The following is a 26,228-nucleotide window of genomic DNA, read 5'->3' as shown; positions in this document are numbered from 1 at the left end:
AGCTTCATGGAACCTTTATACGGTGAAATTAGTAGTTTTCTTGTGTATTTATTTGTATGAACAAGGTACTTTAAAATGATTTTTTTGCTTTGATATAACCACAAAGGTTTGATGATGTGACGCCTGTTGATTGCTGAATACTCAACATTGATTCCTGCTTCAAATAAATTATTACATAACGTTAATATTTTAATTTTTATTTTAATCAAACTTTAAAACAAATAAGCTACCCCTTTGTTTCCAAATGTTATGACAACAACTAAATATTTCCGAAACTGCTGGAAAATTGGAAACATTTTTTGTATCAATTTCAAGATATTTCAATTTTGCACAAATATGGCGATTAGGCCCAAACAAATCAGAGGCTGATACACATGTTAACGAGTTCATTAAACTATGCTTATTTAAATACTACATACAAAAAGAACATTTGCAGATGATGCCAAATCGTATATACCCAGTGCTACGCTTTGTTTGCAGCATGTTCTGGTCACTTTGGGAACAACTGCTCGAACGCATGCCACTGCAATGATACTTCTGAACAATGCAACACTATCTTTGGTATTTGTACATCGGGCTGTTCTGACGGCTGGGGTGGTGATAATTGCAGTATAGGTAAGAAAACATGTAATGTTATAAAAAAATATAAAAAGGGCAATTTATTTTGTTACAGTCTGAATATTGCATAAGTTTGGAGTCTATTCAAAAATATAGTATACTTTTGAAACAAAACATCTCTTTCAGATAAAAACATTATCTTGTCTGGCAATTACTCGGTAACTGCAACGCAGTCAAGCACCTATGTAAACTGCAGCGCATCCAGAGCAATAGATGGAAAGTTATGGAACAGCAATCCAACAGACTGTTCCAAATGCAGTGCTACTGATGGTTCTGATCAACCGTGGTTACAAATTGATCTGAAACGACAAATACTTGGATCAAGTTTACGTTTATTTGGGCGCGTTGGTAAGTTTGTTAATTGCGTAAATTGTAAAAAATAGAACTGCTTTTAAACTAACTAGCGTCTTAGCCTTTCAAAAATAATACACGACGCAAACCATTGGATGCGCTGATTCTTTACACATTGTTTAAATACCTACCTAAATGTTATGACAACAATGACCATGACTGCTATTGCTGTCCGCGTGTTCTTCACTGGTCCATAATATTCTGAGATAATCGTCTGCGTGTTCTGTATAACGAAAACATCTAACATTTATTTTACGTAAAATAAATATATCGAACCCAATTTCAACAATAAACTTAAATAAGCAGGATAAGGGTATGTTTGGTGTATTCAAATTACGTTTACACATGTATACTTATTCTCATCCGTGATTACCTACACATAAAACAATTGAAAAACGTCGTTGAGTTTTTAAGCGCACACGTACATTTTGACGATATGTTTTATTTTCAGAACAGATAATAAAAGTTACCTTGTAGTGGTTCGATACTCTTTGGCTTTGAAACTTGTCAGTTACATAATTTATGTGTTCAGTCGTTTGTAATATTTCTCTATCGTAGTACACAATAGATCTCACCGGCCAAGCATAAATTTTCGCCCATCATTCGACAGTGTCTGTAGGGTACAACGAAGACAAACGATGTCATGGTGCACAGTTTTGCTTCTCTCTATGTGATACATATAAGCAGGGGCAAGTCAGAATCCTGATACTGAGATAGGATAGTGGATTTGTTAAATTCTCCAATATGTAAGGTCACGGTTCGATACGAATTTGTAATATCGTTTTAAGTTACAACATGACAATTTTCAGGCTTATATAAGACTTTCACAATTTGTGGTTTGCACTATAGTGGGGGGCATATTGTTTTTGCCCTGTCCGTTGGTTTGTTTGTTTGTTTGCCCAAACTTTAACATTTGCAATAACTTTTGCTATATTTAAGATAGCAGCTTCATATTTGGTATGCATGTGTATCTCATGGATCTGCACATTTTGAGTGGCGAAAGGTCAATTTCAAGGTCATCCTTTAAGGTCAAAGGTCAAATATATGGGTCAAAATCGCTCATTTAATGTTGTACTCTTTTGCATTATTGAAGATATCAGCTTGATATTTAGCATGCATGTGTATCTCATTGAGCTGCACATTTTGAGTGGTGAAAGGTCAAGGTCATCCTTCAAGGTCAAAGGTCAAATATATGGGGACATAGTGTTTCACAAACACATCGCTTGTTTAGTACTTGAATATGCAGTGGACGAGGCAGTTTTTTTGACGTGGATATATTTAGATCTTTTCAAATATCTTTATAAATCATGAACGGTCAATGTAGTCAATCTAGTAAATCACGCTAATAGGGCAAAGTTTGAATAGATCGCCAATCTATCTGGTTAACACGTACAACGGCGATCTATTGTGAATCGGGATTTTCAAAATGATATGAGAATGTATTGTATATAAAATAAACATTAAACATCTTATTTATACTTATTTACATATTGTGGTGATCGCAGTCAAAAACGTCAGGTTCTGAAATAATGTTTAAGAATACAATTAAGTCTGTTGGGCGTAAAACAATTATTACTTGTGGACTTGTCGTGTATTTCTTGGTTTTATTCGTGAGATACTAGTAAATCTCAACCAAAATCGTTTTGTATCGTTACCAAGTGCATTGATTCTTGTAAAACTTTGTGAAAACGTATTACTAAGTGGAAGAACGTTCTAACTTGTGAAATCATATCTAATTGATAGTGGGATTTTAACCAACACGAGTACGCAATTTAAACAACCCAAACGGACCGTATAAACACGGCACTTGAAATCAGACCGTGTATATTGGTGGCAACTGCACTCTTCAAAATATAATGCCACCAAGCGCAAAACAACGAATCTAAACGGATGGATACGCATCATATCGCATCTAAGCCTACAATTTCAAACAACGACACAATATACCTACTTGTGGTCAGTTGTGTCCTTCGTTGATAATTGAGCGATAGTGGGAACAAAGCAATAACTAATATACCAGACTATGGATTGTGTTAGCATAATAGATTTTGTCGACCAACCATATGCAAGTTGAATGTTAAATTACCAAATGTTGATCGCTTTAAATAAAGCAATTTATTATGAAACCGACCACTGAATTCCCACTCCGCAATACTTCTGGTTTTGCTCTTTTATTTTTATGGCGTGATTGTTAACAATTTGTTATATAGTTATTCTAGAGTGATTTGTTGAATGTGTATGCATAGTATGGAATCTTGTTTTTTTTGTAGACAACCCAGATCAAAGCAATGCTGTGTATGTTTATGTCCGAAATGAAACATTGGGTGGTGACAATAATACTTTCATTGAAATTATCAACAATGCAAGTTCAGAAAACGGGGTTCTTCTGCACTTGAATAAGAAAGTATTCCGTTACCTCATTTTGAGAAAATGGACTCAGTCGTATATGGCGATTTGTGAAGTCAAAATATATCAAGCAGGTAGCACAGCTTTGTTTTATTATTGAAAATAACTTTCAATAGTCACAGGTATTACTTATTTAGTGAAAACAACAGTGGACATTCTTATAGTATAAATAAAATGAAAAAAAAATCAGAAAAGGTAGTGATGCTATTTCTACGACAACATGTAGTTATACTTCTACTATTACTACTGATAATGGTAGAACTGTACGGTTATATTGATTGTATAACCTCAGGATGGTCGCCACATGTGTAGATACAAACACACATGATGATTGTAAACTTATTATTCTGGACTATCGAAAATATCATAATAAATTGCAATTTGTAAACGATATTTTAACCTTCATTCAGTTATGAATTCTGAGTGCGTTGTATGCTTAAGCAATGTTTTCAAACTACTCTCTGATGAAATAAAGGTTTTCACAATACCGCAAACGTTCAATAACGTATACGGGCTTGGATTTCAATTCTAATCTGAGTATGAATTACATATGTATCGTCTCGTACGTGATCTTAAAAATATTGCATTGTATAACTCCATCGTAGTTCGTATGTTCATTGGTATCCGATGTTCCTGTTTGATTTTTTTGTTAATCATACATTATGTATTTCAAAACAGAGTGTCCTCCTGGACATTTCGGAGATATGTGTGCCCTTGAATGTCACTGCGCTGGCGGAAAGGCGTGCGATTCAATTACTGGTCAATGTCAAAATCAAGGCTGTACAGACGGATGGCAGGGTGTGGCATGTAATCAGTGTAAGACTTTCGTGTATAGTTCTACTTTAACTAAGTACCCCTAAATTAATGATGGATGTGTTTTTTAAGAAAGGAATCGTACATACATCAAGAGTGCAACTGTTCATTTAGAAAATATCGTAAAGTTTTCCGGCAACATATTCAAATTGTTGGTTATTGCTATTCTTATTACACTATATTAATTCTAAATAAAAGATTGAGTTTTGTTATTATGGTTCTTTTTCAAACATAAAAACTAAGTAGCAACGTTACTGATAAATTTAGTTTCCTTATTATATTTTATGACATATATTGTTTATGTAATTTACTCTTTAAACGTACAATGTTTGTTTTTTGCATTTAGCATGTACACACCAACAGTACGGTCAAAATTGCAGCTCAACGTGTCATTGTTATGGTGATACAGACTGTGATAAATTTATTGGAACGTGTCCAGGAATGTGTGAGAACGGATGGACTGGGAACACTTGCTCAACAGGTATGGACATATTTTTATTATCAATACGTTAATTGTAGTATGTTAAGCATGTCAATGCGTAACACAAAGATTAAACGTATGTCAAACATCATGCCGTTCTTATATACACGCATGGCGTTCTTATATACACGCATGGAAGCCTAATCAGTATAAACACATACACATGTACACATTAATAAACATTATATAAGTTATATGTGCTTGGTTTTTGTTTCTCATGTCTAATGATTTTGATGTGTCATGAATTAAATTTAAACTACAACATATTGGATCTAAAACGATTTCTCAAATGCGGTGAGTTTCTTATAACTTGTATTTATGTACCCAATTATATGAATTGAATTGTTTTGTATCGGTCATGTCCATAAACATACAATTCATCAACGTTAACAAAGCCAGCAACAATTTAGCTCATCTGAACACAACGTTATCATAGTTAGCTATTGAGATATCATGATGCACGTTGTCCGTCCATCATTCCGTTTGGGTATCCGTGTGTTCGTGAACTTAATCCTCACACTAAATCATCCTTTATCAGTAAGCAGAATTCTGCACAATGCCACAGAAGTGTCTTGAGTTGTCCTCTATGAACAAGCATGTATTTAAAATGATCCCGGTTGTGTAGAATTAATGAGGTCACGGGGCAAGTGAGCGGTTTTGAGCAAAAATCTCCACTTAAACCACATGGTTCAGAGTTGAATATTTAGCATATTACATTATATTGCGGCTCTATATACAAGGTTTGTTCAACTGATTACTCTGGGGTTTAACGTGGTCCGCTGTAAGTGATTTTTTTCCTTGAATGTATAAAGTGAAAAAAATAAACAATCTTCTCTTCAAAAAACTGAGAGTGTAGAAGTTTGCTATGTTTATGGTATATCGTGTAGCGGTCCTCTTCGAGGTTCAATCACGTTACAATGTACCCCGACCTGTTTGTAAATTGCATGTTTGTAGCAAAAACTGTTACAATCTTCCATGAATCCGCAAAACCAAGAGGTGTAGTATTGGTTATTAAACATTGTATAATAGTCCTTTTAAAAGTGTGTTTAAATCATGCCCATGTGGTCAAACGTTAACTAGCCAGTGCTGTCACTAGTTTTACATGACTTGTATGGGAAACCTTATTAACATCTACTCATTCATAACCTCAAAGATAAAGGCTTTCCTATTTAGAAGGCAGCATCATCTATATGTCCTTAACAAGTATAATCAACTCATGTCTATGTGGTCATACATTTTACATAGAAATATGAGGAACCAATTTAAAACATCGTCTTGTTAAAATCTGCACGGCTCGTTGTTTTTCTCTTTGCTATTTTGCATCATATAAAGGTCCTTTATGAAGTGTTTTCAAAATATGCAACAGTTGTAAAAAGTGGCTTCGCACCAGGGGCCACCAGTTTAAAGGTTCATAGCGCAAACATTTAAAAAGCATCTTTCCTTATTCTGCAAAGTCCGTTTCTGTCATAGAGGTCATGTAAAAAGTAGATCAACCTATGCTACTATGTTCAAAACTGGCCACGCCCCGGTGGTCACCAGTTTGACAAAAGCTAAAATAAGAAAATCCTTTTTTAATAGTCATATCTAAAACCACAAAGCCCACGACTTTCATATTTGGTATCAATCACCATCTATAATTTCTCTACAAAGCTTGTTCAAAACATACACCTTGTATCAAAGCTTAACATATCACAAAAAACGTTAAAAATGTCTTCTTAAGGCCGATAGATGCACTATTTTGATGTAAAATCAAATAGTTGTCCTCCACAAGTTTGTTAAAACAATTCCTCTTGCATAAAACATTGCCTTGTATCCAGGTTTAAGATTTTATATAAGGACTTCATTTTTTCCTATATAAGTCATTTAAATAGGTTAAACCAACTATAAGACTTACACGCTGTCATAGCTAGAATTTTTATGCCCCCGGATCGATATATCGGTGGTATATTGTTTTTGGCCTGTCTTTCTTTCTTTCTGTCATTCTGTCCAAAAACTTTACTGTAAAGTAAAGTTTTGCAATAACTTTTGAAATATTGAACATAGCAACTTGATATTTGGCATGCATGTGTATCTCATGAAGTTGCACATTTTGAGTGATGAAAGGTCAAGGTCAAGGTCATCCTTCAAGGTCAAAGGTCAAACAATTATGTTCCAAAACTGAACTGTACAGTAAAGTTTTGCAATAACTTTTTAAATATTCAACATAGCAACTTCATATTTGGCATGCATGTGTATCTCATGGAGCTGCACATTTTGAGTGGTGAAAGGTCAAGGTCATCCTTCAAGGTCAAAGGTAAAAAAGCGGCGCATTAGGGGGCATTGTGTTTCTTACAAACACATCTCTTGTTCTTTTAAGTCCCTGTCGTCAAATGAAGTCCTGAAACAGAGTTCTGGAGTAGAATATTATATCTATGTCAATGTATAGTGCTCTTAAAAAGCAATTTCATTCTTTTTATTTATTATTTTTGAGTTAATTACTGTTAGTGGGTCAACACAACATCATAGCATTGTGTTTTGAATGTTTGTGTACATGTCTAAAACAGGTTGTTAAGTTTACTTGCCTAAATTTGTTGGCGTATTGCTATATAACTTGCGCTTTTTAGTGTGTCCTTGGCGTCGATTCGGCGACAATTGCAGTCAAACATGTCATTGTGTAGACCAGCATGACTGCAATAAAACAGACGGAACATGTCCGGGGCTGTGTGAAATAGGCTGGGATGGCACAAGCTGCGCTGAAGGTACTAATTTAAAATTATATGTATATGTATGCTTGTTTGTATTTATACTGATATATGCCAAACCTCATGTGCACTTACAAATATGCAACATAACAGTTTTCTATTAATTTCGACCCGATCAATATGGTATTACATACATGTTTTTTGCTTTAGAATGTCATTTCCAAAGGTTTGGTCAAAACTGTAACAGAACATGTCACTGCCGTGGATCTGAAGACTGTACGAAAGCTGAAGGGCAATGTCCAGGGATATGCGACGTTGGATGGGCAGGCTCGCAATGTTCAGAACGTTTGTATCACATTATACGTTTTCAGTAAACTTGAATAGCTTTATTAATACGTTCTGTCAAAAAATTAATAGCTGAAATACCTCAATTCATACGATGAGCAAAAACCCCGATAGCGTTATATTAATCGCTAGTTTTTCTCCATATTTCTCGTAAAAATTATGTCAGTAGAAACGTGTTTGTCGCATGCTTCCTCAACTACTGTAGTGCACGTAGTCTTTTCTGATGTCAAATGAATTTAGCATTCTTTTCCAATACTTTATCTTAGTTTTCAGTCGTTTGAAGCATATGTTTCTAGACTTTTATGGTTCGCTCCTATAACAAGAGTTCAGTTATGTATGTTAATTTATCTTGCCTCGTACGTAATACTCGTATTTAACTTGCCCAGCCAAGTCACATGGTGACTGCATATTTTTCCAAATTAGGTGGGTAGCTTTTTATGTTGTTAAATAGCTTCACGTAAATAAACTACACCACGAAAAATATTACAGAATAGCGCACATTTCTTCTGTTATAACGTGGGAGGTAGAGGTAATTTGGTGAGATTAATTCGTTGCGCGGCTTCTGACTGACTCTGCACGGTGTTATACCGAGTAGAAAATTTATACAAGTCTTAAGCTGCACTTACTATGTAAAGGTCTCTTCGTGAAAGCAATATACACGAAGTTACACTAGACCGTTTCCTCGTGCAATATCTTCATAAACAATATGTTATATACGTGCAAAAAAGAAGTTCTTATTTAGATTTTTTCCAATTCATATGTATGGTTACTTGTAAAAAAAATTGTGGTAATTTATATTTAGAACTACTCGCTTCATTGCGAATTATAAATATTAAACTCAATAGTTTAACAAACCATTCAGACGTCTGAATATATTGTTAAAAGTCTTAGATGGTAATACATGTATTAATGACACATACAATATGTTTGAGATCTTACACAAACATTACTTAGCAAATGCAAAATAATAATCGAACTGAACCACACTTTGTTTAAATTCGTGTTTTAAATTAGAATATTGCTTTTCACTCATGTGATTGTCATTATTTGAGGATAATCCCAGTTTTGATTCATATAGCTTATGCCAGACGTTATGTTATATTTATTTACTAATGTTTGTTTGATTTTTTTAAATATAATTAAGTTCATTGATCGATATAACACATTCGAATTAATATATAAAAATAGGAGAAAATTGTATGAGTAAAACGAAAGTAACACTGCATAGAAACTACACACTTGCAAAGAATTAATAATTATCATCTTTTTGAATTATGAATATGTAAAATCATGAAGAATAGATAAATAGATTTATTTTAGACAGTGATGTTTATTTTCGATGTTTTAAATTTTAATATTTATTACTATATAAACAGGCACAATGAAATTGTGAAATTACATAATTAAAATTTGCTCACCTGTTGTCAGCATACACGTATGATCAGTTTACTATGTGACACGTGAAAAATTGTATAAACTTGTTCTGTTATGTACTATTCACAACTAATTTTATATGACTCGAAAGAAAATTATATAGTTTGCTTTCCGATGAAAAAGAGAATTCCCAATTACACTTTTTAATAAGAAGGTAAACATGGGTTTGTAACTGTAACATATCGACAAAACGAAAATATTATACTGTTAGACACTGAAAAAGTTCAATTTTAAGTAATAAAAGAAATCGTTCGTGAAAAGCATAATTAATTTGATTCCAAGATCAGCCGTCCATTGTCGTCGGAATAATCCAATGACAAGTCAGTGTAATCTTCTTAAACATGTCTGAGGATAAAGCTTCGCTGCCTCCCACCTTTTCTGTGAATTCATTTGGCACTAATAAGGGTTGCTGCAGTTTTGCTGATTTTTTTCCGCCAAATAGATTTTGTTCAAAATTGATATTCAAGTACTAAATACAAATACTATTTGAAAAATGAAATAAAAATATAGGGTCACCGGCCTTGTTTTTATTTGATTCACCATTTTATAACATGTACTTTTTCATTTTAACTGGAAAATCTCTGATTGCCTTAAACCAATTAAGAACCTATGAAATAATATATAGATATTATATAAGCTGATATACATTAAATACCATTTAACTGAACAACACAATGCCAAAAAATGGAGAACACAAGTAAAAAATAAATTTAAATATATTTTTTAATTTTCATGTCACCCCAAAAAACATAATTGTTTATTATTTTTAACACCAAAAATGTGATTAATTTTTTTTATGTCAAATAGAATTCTGCAAATCTGCTCAAATATGTTCATATACGTGTTGTCATCATAAAACAAAAATAAAAAAGGGGGTCACCGCACTTTTAACCGAGATTTTTTGTTTTAACTATCCATACCGTCTACGTCAAATTTTATAAAAATACATCAATTAGGCAAAATCCAAGTACCGGTACATAGATTGTTAGAAATATGCATAAAAATTAGAAATTGTTTACAATCTTAACTGGGATCACAACAGCTTACCAAAAGACATTAATAAAAAACAATATTTAATCACAAACATAATACCATACAGTATCAAACTCGACCATAATCATTAGTAACTTACATGTTCTTGTTCACAGATTTCGGCTTGTTTTGAAGTTTGTGATTAAATGCTTTAAATTGATAAATTTAAGCGACATGACTAAAAGCTCCAGTATAAAACAAGAATGATATGAAAGAAATAAAAAAGGTTTAACAAAAAGTTAAACCCACCTGGGATCGAACCACTGACAATGAATTATGAACCAACTCGGTCATTTATGATGATACTGATGGCAAACATATTAAGTTGTGATAATCGCACTATCGGTGTTGCTATAAATTTATTCTCGGTTAAATAAACTGCCGCAACACCCTTTTAAGTAGGTCGCATGAGTTTTTAATTTATATTGGATTTGTAAATTAGTGACTCAAATTCCATTCCATCAGATAGAAATAACATTTTTCTAATTGTGTAAGGAAATAAATCCTGTCTAAATAAAAATGAAACATGTACATATGTTCATTTATTTTTGTCAAACATTTAACATGAAATTTCATTACAAAAACATGTTGTTTACAAAAGAGTCTCATTCGATACTGATTTTTGTTAGGTTCAAACAGGAGTATAACCCATAAATAAATCGTCAATCGTACTTTATTTATCTAAATTTGTTTGTATAACACAATGTATGAACATAAAAATGTAATTAATATGATGAGACGATGTGTATCGAACCAATCAATACGTTCTTCAAATGAGTCCAGAACCGACATATCAGCGTCATACCGTCTTGTAATTCTCAAAATCCCAGGAGAGGGAAAAAGTTCAAAATGATTCCACAAATGCTGATTCCCATCAACAATACAACCCCCAGAAGTTGCTGTCCAGAACATTAAAATCTCAATTCATAGGGGTAACTTCTAACATCCTAAACTGATATGTGCACACTATCTAATTCGCACTGATACACTAACTATTTAAACGATAAACACTATTTTTATACGAATAAAATCCATCTTAAGGCATCATTTTTCGGAATTAACATACACGTATGTTACACGATTAGTGCACATAAACGGTGTTATAAATAAAAGTAGAAAAGGAATGTTTTACCCCTTAATTAATGCGCAATAAAAGTAGTTATTCGTAAATCTCAATAATCCGCCATGTAAATACAGAACATCACTTTATAACATGACCATGTCATAAAAATTGTAAAAAAAATATTATTGAAGCAAAATTGCTAAGCATTGGCGACGACATTCATATTCATGCGAAAATAAGTCCCTCACTTGACGGTCTAGGCCGAAAAGATACGAGGCTCTACGGAGACAGTTAGAATAATTTTTTTCTGATACATTTTTTAAGACATTACATTAGGTTTTCATAAAGATATCTAAAGATATTGTAATTTCATTTTGCGTTAACGAGACATTCAAGAAAAATTTAAAAAAATAAATATTCATGATAATTCTTGGAAATATACAAAGTTACTGGATATGGTATTTCATTGCGCAGATCGAGCGCGAAATCGAGCGCGAAAAGTTCTACGTGAGACAACGAACACAATCTGTACACCGTTCTTAATCAGGGTAAAGGCCCACTCTCACTATGATGCCGGGGCTCCACCGGGGACGACCGGGATAAACCGGGGAAAACCGGGGCTCCGCCGGGAAAGTATTACAATGTTTAATACCTCCGGGATGAACCGGGAGTCATCGAGAAGGATCGGCAACGACCGGCACCAGGATCAACCGGGACGGCACCGGGAACAACCGGGATGGCACCGTAGCTCCATCCGGGCCCATACAGACCCCGGCAGAGCTATGGAGTCCCGGTGAATGTCGGTAGAGTCCCGGTATAGCTACGGTACATAAGTAAACCGGTGCTCTGCCGGGACGCCTCCGGCATTCACGGGGGCTCCGCCGGGGCATTACCGGCGACAACCGGGTTGAAACCGGGGCGTTGCCGTAGCTCTGCCGGGATATGATGCCGATATAGCCCCGTTGAGTGCCGGCGGTGTTACGGTATATCGGGGATCTGCCGGGACGCTGACGGCTTTCACAGGGGTACAACCGGGGCACTACCGGCGACAACCGGAGCTATGCTGGGACGCTGCCGGCTTTCACCGGTGTTCAACCGGGGCACTACCGGCGACAACCGGGGCTTTGTCGGGGCTTCACCGGGATAAACCGTAGCCAGTCCGGGTTGACCGGGACTCTTCCGGGCTGTTGACCGGCTTCAACCGGGGCGACACTGGACAATAGTGTGACCGCGTTAAAAAATGTCTACGAATCATCCCGGTTTACGCCGGTCGACCGGCGTTCGCAAACCGGGTTGGACCGGAGTTCTACCGGCAATAGTGAGACTTGGGCTTAAGTGGATTTTCTGTTGTATACACATTACAAAGGAAGTATGAGTGTTTTCCTGATCTGTTAATTATGTAATATTAAGCTATTTTATGGTATTTAAAGTGATTTATTTTACGCTAACAATAACATTTGTTTGCGGCCATGTTGTTGTTGTATATCTTCACCGCCTATGTAGACGAACCTACCAGATCTGTAGAGTTGAACAAAAGGTTATCGTTCCCAAAACCAGTATTGTGTAGTCCTCCACCGTCTATGTACACTGTAGTAAATACACAAATATTGTCTTTTCTTACAGTCTCTGAGCTTCTGCACTCAACCGCTAGGGTAAATCCGTATATATTCGGACAAAGGGAGAACTTTAGACAAAACATCCTAAATGCATTTTACGTCACACTAAATCTAGCCCAAGGCCTACAGCGCATACAGTGCTTTGATTTAGTATTTGCTGTCGATTATAGATATGTTCATATTAGTTTGTGCTTATGTAACGCGTGAATACGAACTTCAGAAATAATTATAGTTCAATGATCGTTTTGTCCTTACTTGTAATTTCAAAGCAAATGCGCTTTTTTGACATGGTATATATTTATCGACTACTTTGTTAACAAAGCAAGATACAAATTACTTTCAGGTCGCCAATATAACTTGTACTTTATTGTTAAATTCGAACGATATTCAAATATTTCAAACATATAGAATACTAGGTATGTACCAAGGCTTGTGATTTATTTATAATGTGTGTCAGGTTACAAATCAATTACTGCTATTTGTAAAACGCACCTCCGAGTGAGGACGTACGAGTGACACTGCCGGGCTATTGAAAATATCATACGAAGCCGAGAAGACATTAAAATAGGAGCGAAGCCGAGCTAAACTTGTTTCAATAATCACGAAGACCCGTCATATGTATCGGTATATTACCACGTTCATCAAACAAATATATACGGTTATCCCAATTTTATTCTTTGTTGTGTGCTTGTATTTGTTTCATGTTATATGCCACTCAGTTTGCGAAAGAGGATTCTTTCATGTTTGCTATTTTCAGGTTTCTCTCTTGCTGGGGAATATTAAACTTTGTTGTTTTTAGCACGCCTGGATATAACGTGCTCTTGTAGTGCTTTTTTGATCGCGTTATGTCACTTGTTCGTTGCACGACGTGCATCGTCAATATTTATAAAGTGAACACTCTACATGCAAAATGTATAGCCCAATCCACATAACATTTGGTCAAAGCTTTCAAACATTCTTGAAGAAAATGGCCACCATAGGGCTGGGTTAGTGGTTCTTATACAAGTATGCCTATTTTTGAATTTGAACCTGGAGAACATGTTTTAATTCACGTTTTTAGTCCAATTTAAAAGACACCAATACGCATATTTGTATGAAGTATTTATCGGTATAGTTCGAAAAAAGCTTATCTCATTGTAAAAATGACTGCCACTAGACAACGGTAGTGAAATCTTGTTAGCAATTATTATTAAGATCAATTTAATTTCTTATGGTCTCCGGTGAGCGCTTTGTGGACTTTTGAACTCTTTTTATATGTGTGTTGTATTTTTGTCATGTAGCTTATATGCACTTGGTCATTTAAAAAATGTTCAGTGTATGGTAACAGCTTTAAGATTATTGAGTGTCGGTATCATATAACCACCTAACATATTAAGATACTTTTTAAACAAATACTTTCCTTTTACGTTATAAAATCAATTTGTGCGGCTCCCCTGTTTTTTAAAGGAACATGAACTTATCTCACACATTATCGATAGTTAGATAATGCACGATATCCGCGCATTTTATGTTTCATTTATTTTTGCACAGATTGCACTGCATCGTGCAAACATAAAGCATACTTGTACTTAACATGGGTAATATAGTATATAGGAAACCGTTTAATACGAAATAGGGCTTATATTTAATATATATAAATATAAATGTGTATCGCGATTCCAACATATTTGTATACTTGCCTTACCTTATTTGGCATTGTAAGTTAAGATACGTGATTTATCCATGTGTGTACATAATGCAGCTTGTGATATCGGCTGGTTCGGCAGTAATTGCTCTTCCCAATGTCACTGTCAAGACGACACGACTTGCAATCACGTAAATGGCAGCTGTCAAAATAATCAGTGTGCAGCAGGATGGACTGGTGATAACTGCAGTTCAGGTAGCGTATACTCGAGGTGTCCTGGATCTCAAACATGTAATTTTGAGTGCGCATAGTATTTTGCGCATGATTTCTGTACAACTTCACAACACAATAATTTACTCTGTATTTGTTAGGGGTCATTTATATGTATAAACGGTAAACAAATACATAGTATATCTTCCAGTGTATATAGGATTAAGTGCAACACATTTTGACACCGTCTGTGTAAAAATGTATGCATTAAGCTATTTTGTTTAAACATGAATACCAAAATGTACAGTGACATTTATTGTGTGTTACATAAACTTATAGGAAATATTATTACATATTTTTTTTTGTTCTGCAAATAATTTTACATCAGCATGCAAATACGGATTTTATGGAATCAATTGCTCGTCTGAATGTCACTGTCAACACAAGGAGCCATGTCATCACATATTCGGCAACTGTTCTAACAATCTATGTGCACCTGGTTGGATTTCAGACAACTGCAGCATAGGTATGGTTAAGTGTTTTGTGTTTCGCAATAAGATTTATACTTGTTTTTGATGTTGAGACAATGCGAAACATCACCGGAATCAATGATGCTAAAATAATATCGCGTTCAATCCTCAGCATATGAGCCAGGCTACTTTAAAACAAACTGTTTTTCGATATGGCTTTATAGAGATCGCTAATCATAGAATCAAGGTACTGGAAGCTGTTCTAAAATCGACTGTGAAGCGGGGTGGATTTCCAGTACAAGAATCCAATTAGTTAGCTTTAAACTGTTCCGAACTGTTTTGAAGATCGAAGTATGTTCGAAATTGTATATTTATACAATTAATATTTCGACTCAGAGAAAAACAATGTCATTATTAAACTTTTTAAAGATACCTTTCAAACTGTTATAGTATTTGAGCCTACCATCTGATCTGATATGTCCTATTATCGATGTAAGTTAATTGATCGAAAATTTAAATTGAACACTATCAGTAAGGCTTGCTTGATTTATTTCCAATTAAATTATTCTCGTGTCTTATATGCACCAGCACAACATAATCACAACTTTCTGAAGCACAATTAAATTAAGTAAATAAAACTAATTTTGTTGTGTTTAACCAGATTTCAGAAAGTAGAAACAAATAGTTCTACCCCTTATTATAAGCACCTGTTATTTCCAAAGTAACCATTGACAAAATGTTCCACTAACAAGGTGCGATTTGTAAGCCAACAACTTGTATACATGAGTAGGTATAACCGACGAAAGAATCCAATTTGGTATACGTACATTAGCACAGCCCTTTTAAGAGATAACTATTTACTTTTTAAATGTATGATACGAAAGTTTTATATTTTTCTTTTGTAGCCTGTGGATACGGTTACTTTGGATTGAACTGTTCATCTCCCTGCCACTGTCAAGAACTCACATCTTGTGACCATGTTTCTGGTCATTGTTCTGACAACGATTGTTCCCCGGGATGGACAGGCAATAACTGTTATACAGGTATGTAGGAAATCACTATTTCTAAAACATGTATTAAGCAGTTTAACGCGACTTAAACTGTATCATATGTTTTAAGCATCAGACTGCATTTATGCGTTTTACATGCAAGTTGCGATGCGTCTTATCTTGAACTCATCCTCTTCTCAAATCTGTGTCTGTCTATAATTTAAAATGAAATGGCACGAACTATAGTATATATCCTATGATATTTTACATAGTTGATGTTAAACCCCTGTGGATGTAGCTTAATCGATAGCAAACAATGTATTGTCACTTGAAGCAACTTATTGTTTGAAAGTCAAAGTTTACTAATATGTGATGCATATCTCCAAACATTAGTGATAACTTAGAAATCGATGATTACCACCAAACACAGCTTCTCAATATCTGTTGATGTTAGTGGACGATTTTCGGTTACGCACTATTGTTAAAATAAAAAAAGACTGTTCTTATTTGAAATTAATGTATAGTTTGCAAACATGTAGCTTTTTGTAACTTATGTTTATTTTTTAAGTTATGTGAACATACCTATATACGACTACATATTACTACACATTTATGATCAATTTAAACTGGAAATACGGTGCATTCATGATATTCATAAAGGAATACTGCTCTGTGATAATGTTTGGTTCACATTTTACTTTTTCAGTATTTATCTTCTAGATTTCTTTTCTGAATCTGTAAATTAAATGTATACTGTGCAGAACGTAGTTAAGCTATTTTACTAGGCAATAATACTGTTGTGTATGTCAATATTTATCTTAAATTGGAATCTTCTTTAAAGACTATGAAAAATTAGGCGGCTTTGCTTGTTTCTATGTGTGTAATCTGAACAAAAATTATAATCGATTGCTCGCATACGACTTCTGTTATTCAACAGAGAGTTTAAGTTATGTGTATGCGCTGTCAACGGCAAACTTTTAAACCAGTAGAAACTCCAAAATAATGAAAGCGGAAATTTCTTACTACCGTTGAATGAACAGAACAGTGTTATTATTTTGATGAGATCACTCAGAACAATAATTTAATCATTTAATTATGAATGTTGAATTTGAAATGGTGGTAGTGCTGCACAACATAACATGGTTACATAAAATGAATACGAGAAAGCGGTTCATACTCTTCAATTGACGATATACATTTAGGTAAAGTAAAGTTGACGTCTTCCTGGTACAAGTACAACGCTGTAGTGGTGTCCAGTGTTTTGTTAGAAAATCAACTCACTCTCTTTAATTTGTTTGACAAATGTTAATAAAACATACATGAATATGATATGTGTATGTTGATAAAATGTAACACGGTGAAGATAAAGAGCCATTTCATTGTAAATTATACTGTTTAGGACTATGTTTGAATTTTATAACAATAGAGTTACTGCAGGTACGATTCGTATTAAAATTACATGTATGCAAGTTTGTTATTGTTATACTTGTGCCACAGGTTGTCCCGTAGGGTTCTATGGATTGAAGTGCGCTGCAAAGTGTCACTGTCAGCATGGCAGCCTATGTGATCACGTATATGGCAACTGTTCTGACAATCAGTGTGATGCAGGCTGGACAATGGATAATTGCAGCAAAGGTAATTTATGACTCGAGATGTATATCAGCGAACATTATTTAACTACTTAAATATGTTTAAGTATCAACCCATTTCTTTAGAGGTTAACAAGAAGTTTTCGAGTTCACTTAGCAATGCTATTTCATTATAGTTTTAATACGTACAGTTTTCGCACATCATTTCATAATATGAAAACGTACTAGAACGTATGTTATTTTAGTAAAAACTAACTTTATAGCTTCATCCTACCGTCTTAAAAATCATTCAAATAATTCAACCAAATGTTTTACCGTATATGAAATTTTCGCATTCACCTCACATTGCAGCTCATGTCTATTATGTAGTATTTGAATTTTTTAACTGTTTGGTAAGGCTACTTGTGGAAGCCGCCTCATGGAATTAGAATTCTGGAAATATACAATTGTATGCGTAATATTAACGTCACCACTTTAAGTTTCTTTATCATATAGCAACTGTTCACCAAAAATGATGTGAATGTTAATTGGCATCTTTTCTTAACAAATACAAATACGTGCATTCAAAGGAAACACATTATTTCGCAAAACATATGTCTGTGTTCTAAAACGCTGTGTGCGTCTGGAATACTTTCTTTACTGTACGTGTGTACTTTTAGACTGTTGTGTTCATGGTCTTTTTTAAGTAGTTTTTTACGGACGAACAGATAGATAGACGGAAGAAAAGGCAATGTGCTGACAGACAGACAGCACAATTATGAAACATGTATCAGTACGATTCAAAATGTTGTGTTTTCAGATATGCAAGCATTGAAATACTTTTGTTTGGCGTAATGGCCACAGGTAGCAGTGGGCCTCATATGTATATATGTATTTTACCTTTTATTCTGTTATTTGTTTTCTTCAAAATTTCTCAAAGATATCATTAAATTGAAATATGAAATAATGAAATATCGTTGACATTTGGAATTTACAAAATGATACCTAATGATAAAATATGACATTTCTGCAGTGAAATGACAGCAGTGAAAATAAACAAATTGTTATTTTCAGCGGTGAAAATAACACATTTTCGGAACTACTTTTTCCATTTATAGATAATCATATCAAGATTTAATTCAATATTCATATATATTTTGTATGATCACGAGTGAATTAAAAACGATATTCTATCGAATCCAACAAATTTTCTATTTATTTTATGCTTTTTTCACCGTTTATTTACATTGTAAAAGAGTTTAACCGGAGAACTTCACTGGAAAAATGACGTTACATTGTGTATTAAAATGTATTGAGGCACGCCACGGGAGAAAAGGTAACTTTTCAACGAAAGGAAAACAGCTGTTAATTATTTTCTTGAAAAGGGGGCATAACAGAAACAGAAAATGTGTTCATGCCAGTGTAAGATCGTTTGTTATTTCACTTGTGATCATAGGAAAATAATATTTTTAATCGTGGCACAATATCCTCTATATAATCACGTTTTAAGTTCGAAATATAATACAAAATGAAGTCCGACATATGCCATACAGACCCCGGCAGAGCTATGGAGTCCCGGTGAATGTCGGTAGAGTCCCGGTATAGCTACGGTACATAAGTAAACCGGTGCTCTGCCGGGACGCCACCGGTATTCACGGGGGCTCCGCCGGGACATTACCGGCGACAACCGGGTTGAAACCGGGGCGTTGCCGTAGCTCTGCCGGGGTCTGATGCCGGTATAGCCCCATTGAGTGCCGGCGGTGTTACGGTATACCGGGGATCTGCCGGGACGCTGACGGCTTTCACAGGGGTACAACCGGGGCACTACCGGCGACAACCGGAGCTATGCCGGGACGCTGCCGGCTTTCACCGGTGTTCAACCGGAGCACTACCGGCGACAACCGGGGCTTTGTCGGGGCTTCACCGGGATAAACCGTAGCCAGTCCGGGTTGACCGGGACTCTTCCGGGCTGTTTACCGGCTTCAACCGGGGCGACACTGGAAAATAGTGTGACCGCGTTAAAAAATGTCTACGAATCATCCTGGTTTACGCCGGTCGATCGGCGTTCGCAAACCGGGTTGGACCGGGGCTCTACCGGCAATAGTGAGACTTGGGCTTAAGTGGTTTTTCTGTTGTATACACATTACAAAGGAAGTATGAGTGTTTTCCTGATCTGTTAATTATGTAATATTAAGCTATCTTAGGGTATTTAAAGTGATTTATTTGACGACAACAATAACATTTTTTTTGCGGCCATGTTGTTGTTGTATATCTTCACCGCCTATGTAGACGAACCTACCAGATCTGTAGAGTTGAACAAAAGGTTATCGTTCCCAAAACCAGTATTGTGTAGTCCTCCACCGTCTATTTACACTGTAGTAAATACACAATTATTGTCTTTTCTTACAGTCTCTGAGCTTCTGCACTCAACCGCTAGGGTAAATCTGTATAAATTCGGACAAAGGGAGAAATTTGGACAAAACATCCTAAATGCATTTTACGTCACACTAAATCTAGCCCAAGGCCTTCAGCGCATACAGTGCGTTGATTTAGTATTTGCTGTCGATTATAGATTTGTTCATATTATTTTGTGCTTATAAAACGCGCGAATACGAACTTCAGAAATAATTATAGTTCAATGATCGTATTGTCCTTACTTGTAATTTCAAAGCAAATGCGCTTTTTTGACATGGTATCAATTTATCGACTACTTTGTTAACAAAGCAAGACACAAATTACTTTTAGGTTGCCAGTATAACTTGTACTTTATTGTTAAATTTGAACGATATTCAAACATGTCAAACATATAGAATACTAGGTGTGTACCAAGGCTTGTGATTTATTTATGTGTGTCAGGTTACAAATCAATTACTGCTATTTGTAAAAAGCACCTCCGAGTGAGGACGTACGAGTAACACTGCCGGGCTATTGAAAATATCATACGAAGCCGAGAAGACATTTAAATAGGAGCGAAGCCGAGCTAAACTTGGTTGGTCCCATTTTCAATATAATCACGAAGACCCGTCATATGTATTGGTATTTTACCACGTTTATCAAACAAATATATACGGTTATCCCAATTGTATTCTTTGTTGTGCGCTTGTATTTGTTTCATGTTATATGCCACTCAGTTTGCCAATGAGGATTCTTTCATGTTTGCTATTTTCATGTTTCTCTCTTGCTGGGGAATATTAAAATTTGTTGTTTTTAGCACGCCTGGATATAACGTGCTCTTGTAGTGCTTTTTTGATCGCGTAATGACACTTGTTCGTTGCACGACGTGCATCGTCAATGTTTATAAAGTGAACACTCTACATGCAAAATGTATAGCACAATCCACATAACATTTGGTCAAAGCTTTCAAACATTCTTGAAGAAAATGGCCGCCATAGGGCTGGGTTAATGGTTCTTATACAAGTATGCCTATTTTTGAATTTGAACCTGGAGAACATGTTTTAATTCACGTTTTTAGTCCAATTTAAAAGACACCAATACGCATATTTGTATGAGGTATTTATCGGTATAGTTCGAAAAAAGCTCATCTCATTGAAAAAATGACTGCCACTAGACAACTGTAGTGAAATCTTGTTAGCAATTATTATTAAGATCAATTTAATTTCTTATGGTCTCCGGTGAGCGCTTTGTGGACGTTTGAACTCTTTTTATATGTGTGTTGTATTTTTGTCATGTAGCTTATATGCACTTGGTCATTTAAAAAATGTTCAGTGTATGGTAACAGCTTTAAGATTATTGAGTGTCGGTATCATATAACCACCTAATATATTAAGATACGTTTTAAACAAATACTTTCCTTTTACGTAATAAAATCAATTTGTGCGGCTCCCCTGTTTTTTAAAGGAACATGAACTTATCTCACACATTATCGATAGTTAGATAATACACGATATCCGCGCATTTTATGTTTCATTTATTTATCCCCAGATTGCACTGCATCGTGCAAACATAAAGCATACTTGTACTTAACACGGTTAATATAGTATATAGGAAACCGTTTAATACGAAATAGGGCTTATATTTAATATATATAAATATAAATGTGTATCGCGATTCCAACATATTTGTATACTTGCCTTACCTTATTTGGCATTGTAAGTTAAGATACGTGATTTATCCATGTGTGCACATTATGCAGCTTGTGATATCGGCTGGTTCGGCAGTAATTGCTCTTCCCAATGTCACTGTCAAGACGACACGACTTGCAATCACGTAAATGGCAGCTGTCAAAATAATCAGTGTGCAGCAGGATGGACTGGTGATAACTGCAGTTCAGGTAGCGTATACTCGAGGTGTCCTGGATCTCAAATATGTAATTTTGAGTGCGCATAGTATTTTGCGCATGATTTCTGTACAACTTCACAACACAATAATTTACTCTGTATTTGTTAGGGGTCATTTATATGTATAAACGGTAAACAAATACATAGTATATCTTCCAGTGTATATAGGATTAAGTGCAACACATTTTGACACCGTCTGTGTAAAAATGTATGCATTAAACTATTTTGTTTAAACATGAATACCAAAATGTACAGTGACATTTATTGTGTGTTACATAAACTTATAGGAAATATTATTGCATATTTTTTTGTTCTGCAAATAATTTTACATCAGCATGCGAATACGGATTTCATGGAATTAATTGCTCGTCTGAATGCCACTGTCAACACAAGGAGCCGTGTCATCACATATTCGGCAACTGTTCTAACAATCTATGCGCACCTGGTTGGATTTCAGACAACTGCAGCATAGGTATGGTTAAGTGTTTTGTGTTTCGCAATAAGATTTATACTTGTTTTTGATGTTGAGACAATGCGAAACATCACCGGAATCAATGATGCTAAAATAATATCGCGTTCAATCCTCAGCATATGAGCCAGGCTACTTTAAAACAAACTGTTTATCGATATGGCTTTATAGAGATCGCTAATCATAGAATCAATGTACTGGAAGCTAAAATCGACTGTGTAGCGGGGTGGATTTCCAGTGCAAGAATCCAATTAGTTAGCTTTAAACTGTTCCGAACTGTATTGAAGATCGTAGTATGTTCGAAATTGTATATTTATACAATCAATATTTCGACTCAGAGAAAAACAATGTCATTATTAAACTTTTTAAAGATACCTTTCAAACTGTTATAGTATTTGAGCCTACCATCTGATCTGATATGTCCCATTATCGATGTAAGTTTCTTGATCGAAAATTTAAATTGAACACTATCAGTAAGGTTTGCTTGATTTATTTCCAATTAAATTATTTCACGTTGTCGTATATGAACCAGCACAACATAATAACAACTTTCTGAAGCACAATTAAATTAAGTAAATAAAACTAATTTTGTTGTGTTTAACCAGATTTCAGAAAGTAGAAACAAATAGTTCTACCCCTTATTATAAGTACCTGTTATTTGCAAAGTAACCATTGACAAAATGTTCCACTAACAATGTGCGATTTGTAAGCCAACAACTTGTATACATGAGTAGGTATAACCGACGAAAGAATCCAATTTGGTATACGTATATTAGCACAGACTTTTAAAGAGATAACTATTTACTTTTTAAATGTATGATACGGAAATTTTATATTTTTCTTTTGTAGCCTGTGGATACGGTTACTTTGGATTGAACTGTTCATCTCCCTGCCACTGTCAAGAACTCGCATCTTGTGACCATGTTTCTGGTCATTGTTCTGACAACGATTGTTCCCCGGGATGGACAGGCAATAACTGTTATACAAGTATGTAGGAAATCACTATTTCTAAAACATGTATTAAGCAGTTTAACGCGACTTAAACTGTAACATATATTTTAAGCAACAGACTGCATTTATGCGTTTTACATGCAAGTTGCGATTGTAAGCCAACCGTATATGATAGACATGTATTAAAGTAAAAAACGTAAGCGTATATCACTTTATAATATTTTTACATGTACCCTTTATTACGTAAGATTTCTAATTATCACAAATATCCAACAATTTATATAATTAAAAGTCCATTTACTTTGTAGAAGTCTTAAATACAAATGCGTCATATCTTGACAGCATCCTCTTCTCAAATTTGTGTCTGTCTATAATTTAAAATGAAATGGCACGAACTATAGTATATAGTCTATGATATTTTACGCACTATTGTTAAAATAAAAAAAAGACTGTTCTTATTTAAAATTAATGTTTAGTTTGCAAACATGTAGCTTTTTGTAACTTATGTTTATTTTCATGATATGTGAACATACCCATATACGACTACATATTACTACACATTTATTATCAATTTACACTGGAAATACGGTGCATTCATGATATTCATAAAGGAATACTGCTCTGTGATAATGTTTGGTTCACATTTTACTTTTTCAGTATGTATCTTCTAGATTTCTTTTCTGAATCTTTAAATTAAATGTATACTGTGCAGAACGTAGTTAAGTTATTTTACTAGGCAATAATACTGTTGTGTATGTAAATATTTATCCTAAATTGGAATCTTCTTTAAAGAATATGAATAATAAGGCTTTGCTTGTTTCTATGTGTGTAATCTGAACAAAAATTATAATCGATTGCTCGCATACGACTTCTATTATTCAACAGAGAGTTTAAGTTATGTGTATGCGCTGTCAACGGCAAACTTTTGAACCAGTAGAAACTCCAAAATGATGAAAGCGGAAATTTCTTACTACCGTTGAATTGAACAGAACAGTGTTATTATTTTGATGAGATCACTCAGAACAATAATTTAATCATTTTATTATGATTGTTGAATTTGAAATGGTGGTAGTGCTGCACAACACAACATGGTTACATAAAATGAATACGATAAAGCGGTTAATACTCTTCAATTGACGATATACATTTAGGTAAAGTAAAGTTGACGTCTTCCTGGTACAAGTACAACGCTGTAGTGGTGTCCAGTGTTTTGTTAGAAAATCAACTCACTCTCTTTAGTTTGTTTGACAAATGTTAATAAAACATACATGAATATGATATGTGTATGTTGATAAAATGTAACACAGTGAAGATAAAGAGCCATTTTATTGTAAATTATACTGTTTAGGACTATGTTTGCATTTTATAACAATAGTGTTACTGCAGGTACGATTTGTATTAGAATTACATGTATGCAAGTTTGTTATTGTTATACTTGTGCCACAGGTTGTCCCGTAGGGTTCTATGGAATGAAGTGCGCTGCAGAGTGTCACTGTCAGCATGGCAGCCTATGTGATCACGTATTTGGCAACTGTTCTGACAATACGTGTGATGCTGGCTGGACAATGGATAATTGCAGCAAAGGTAATTTATGACTCGAGATGTATATCAGCGAACATTATTTAACTACTTAAATATGTTTTAGTATCAACCCATTACTTTAGAGGTTAACAAGAAGTTTTCGATTTCAACTAGCAATGCTATTTCATTATAGTTTTAATACGTACAGTTTTCGCACAACATTTCATAATATGGAAACGTACTAGAACGTATGTTATTTTAGTAAAAACTAACTTTATAACTTCATCCTACCGTCTTAAAAATCATTCAAATAATTAAACCAAATGTTTTACCGTTTATGAAATTTTCGCATTCACCTCACATTGCAGCTCATGTTTATTATTTAGTATTTGAATTGTTTAACTGTTTGGTGTTGCTACTTGTGGAAGCCGCCTCATGGAATAAGACTTCTGGAAATATACAATTGTATGCGTAATATTAACGTCACCACTTTAAGTTTCTTTATCATATAGCAACTGTTCACCAAAAATGATGTTATTGCATGTTAATTGGCATCTGTTCTTAAAAAATACAAATACGTGCATTCAAAGGAAACTCATTATTTCGCAAAACATATGTTTATGTTAAAAAACGCTGTGTGCGTCTGGAATACTTTCTTTACTGTACGTGTGTACTTTTAGACTGTTGTGTTCATGGTCTTTTTTAAGTAGATTTTTTACGGACGAACAGATGGACAGACGGAAGAAAAGGCAATGTGTTGACAGACAGACAGCACAATTATGAAACACGTATCAGTACGATTCAAAATGTTGTGTTTTCAGAAATGCAAGCATTGAAATACGTTTGTTTGGCGTAATGGCCAGAGGTAGCAGTGGGCCTCATATGTATATATGTATTTTACCTTTTGTTCTGTTATTTGTTTTCTACAAAATTTCTCAAAGATATCATTAAAATGAAATATAAAATCATGAAATATCGTTGACAATTTGAATTTACAAAATGATACCTAATGATAAAATGATGATAAAATATGACATTTCTGCAGTGAAATGACAGCAGTAAAAATAAACGAATTGTTATTTTCACCGGTGAAAATAATACATTTCGGAACTACTTTTTCTATTTATAGATTATCATATCAAGATTTACTTCAATATTCATATATATTATGATCACGAGTGAATTAAAAACGATATTCTATCGAATCCAACAAATTTTCCTTTTATTTTAAGCTTTTTTCACATTTTTTTTTACATTGTAAAAGAGTTTAACCGGAGAATTTTGCTGG

The 26,228-nt window shown here is 34.5% G+C and overlaps 1 protein-coding gene across 16 annotated transcripts in view; it reads left to right on the top strand.

Annotated features, from left to right (window-relative positions):
• The window catches only part of LOC127871517 (multiple epidermal growth factor-like domains protein 11), a 177,800-nt gene that overhangs the window by 139,688 nt on the left and 11,884 nt on the right, over positions 1-26,228 (top strand). For 6 of the 16 annotated variants that reach the window (XM_052414530.1, XM_052414527.1, XM_052414525.1 and 3 more), the window contains 15 exons: positions 481-615; positions 745-966; positions 3,240-3,449; positions 4,054-4,191; positions 4,535-4,669; positions 7,273-7,407; positions 7,561-7,695; positions 14,582-14,719; positions 15,063-15,200; positions 16,050-16,187; positions 17,631-17,768; positions 21,855-21,992; positions 22,334-22,471; positions 23,318-23,455; positions 24,866-25,003. In XM_052414530.1, coding sequence (XP_052270490.1) covers positions 481-615; positions 745-966; positions 3,240-3,449; positions 4,054-4,191; positions 4,535-4,669; positions 7,273-7,407; positions 7,561-7,695; positions 14,582-14,719; positions 15,063-15,200; positions 16,050-16,187; positions 17,631-17,768; positions 21,855-21,992; positions 22,334-22,471; positions 23,318-23,455; positions 24,866-25,003 — 2,214 coding nt within the window. The remainder of the gene's footprint in view (positions 1-480; positions 616-744; positions 967-3,239; positions 3,450-4,053; positions 4,192-4,534; positions 4,670-7,272; positions 7,408-7,560; positions 7,696-14,581; positions 14,720-15,062; positions 15,201-16,049; positions 16,188-17,630; positions 17,769-21,854; positions 21,993-22,333; positions 22,472-23,317; positions 23,456-24,865; positions 25,004-26,228) is intronic. The other 10 variants (XM_052414529.1, XM_052414533.1, XM_052414531.1 and 7 more) reach the window with 9 other exon arrangements.

The sequence above is a fragment of the Dreissena polymorpha genome, chromosome 3 (assembly GCF_020536995.1).
Source record: "Dreissena polymorpha isolate Duluth1 chromosome 3, UMN_Dpol_1.0, whole genome shotgun sequence".
In the NCBI taxonomy this organism is placed as follows: Eukaryota; Metazoa; Mollusca; class Bivalvia; order Myida; family Dreissenidae; genus Dreissena; species Dreissena polymorpha.
The sequence above is the reverse complement of the archived record's forward strand: the minus strand, read 5'-3'. Positions and strand labels throughout refer to the sequence as shown.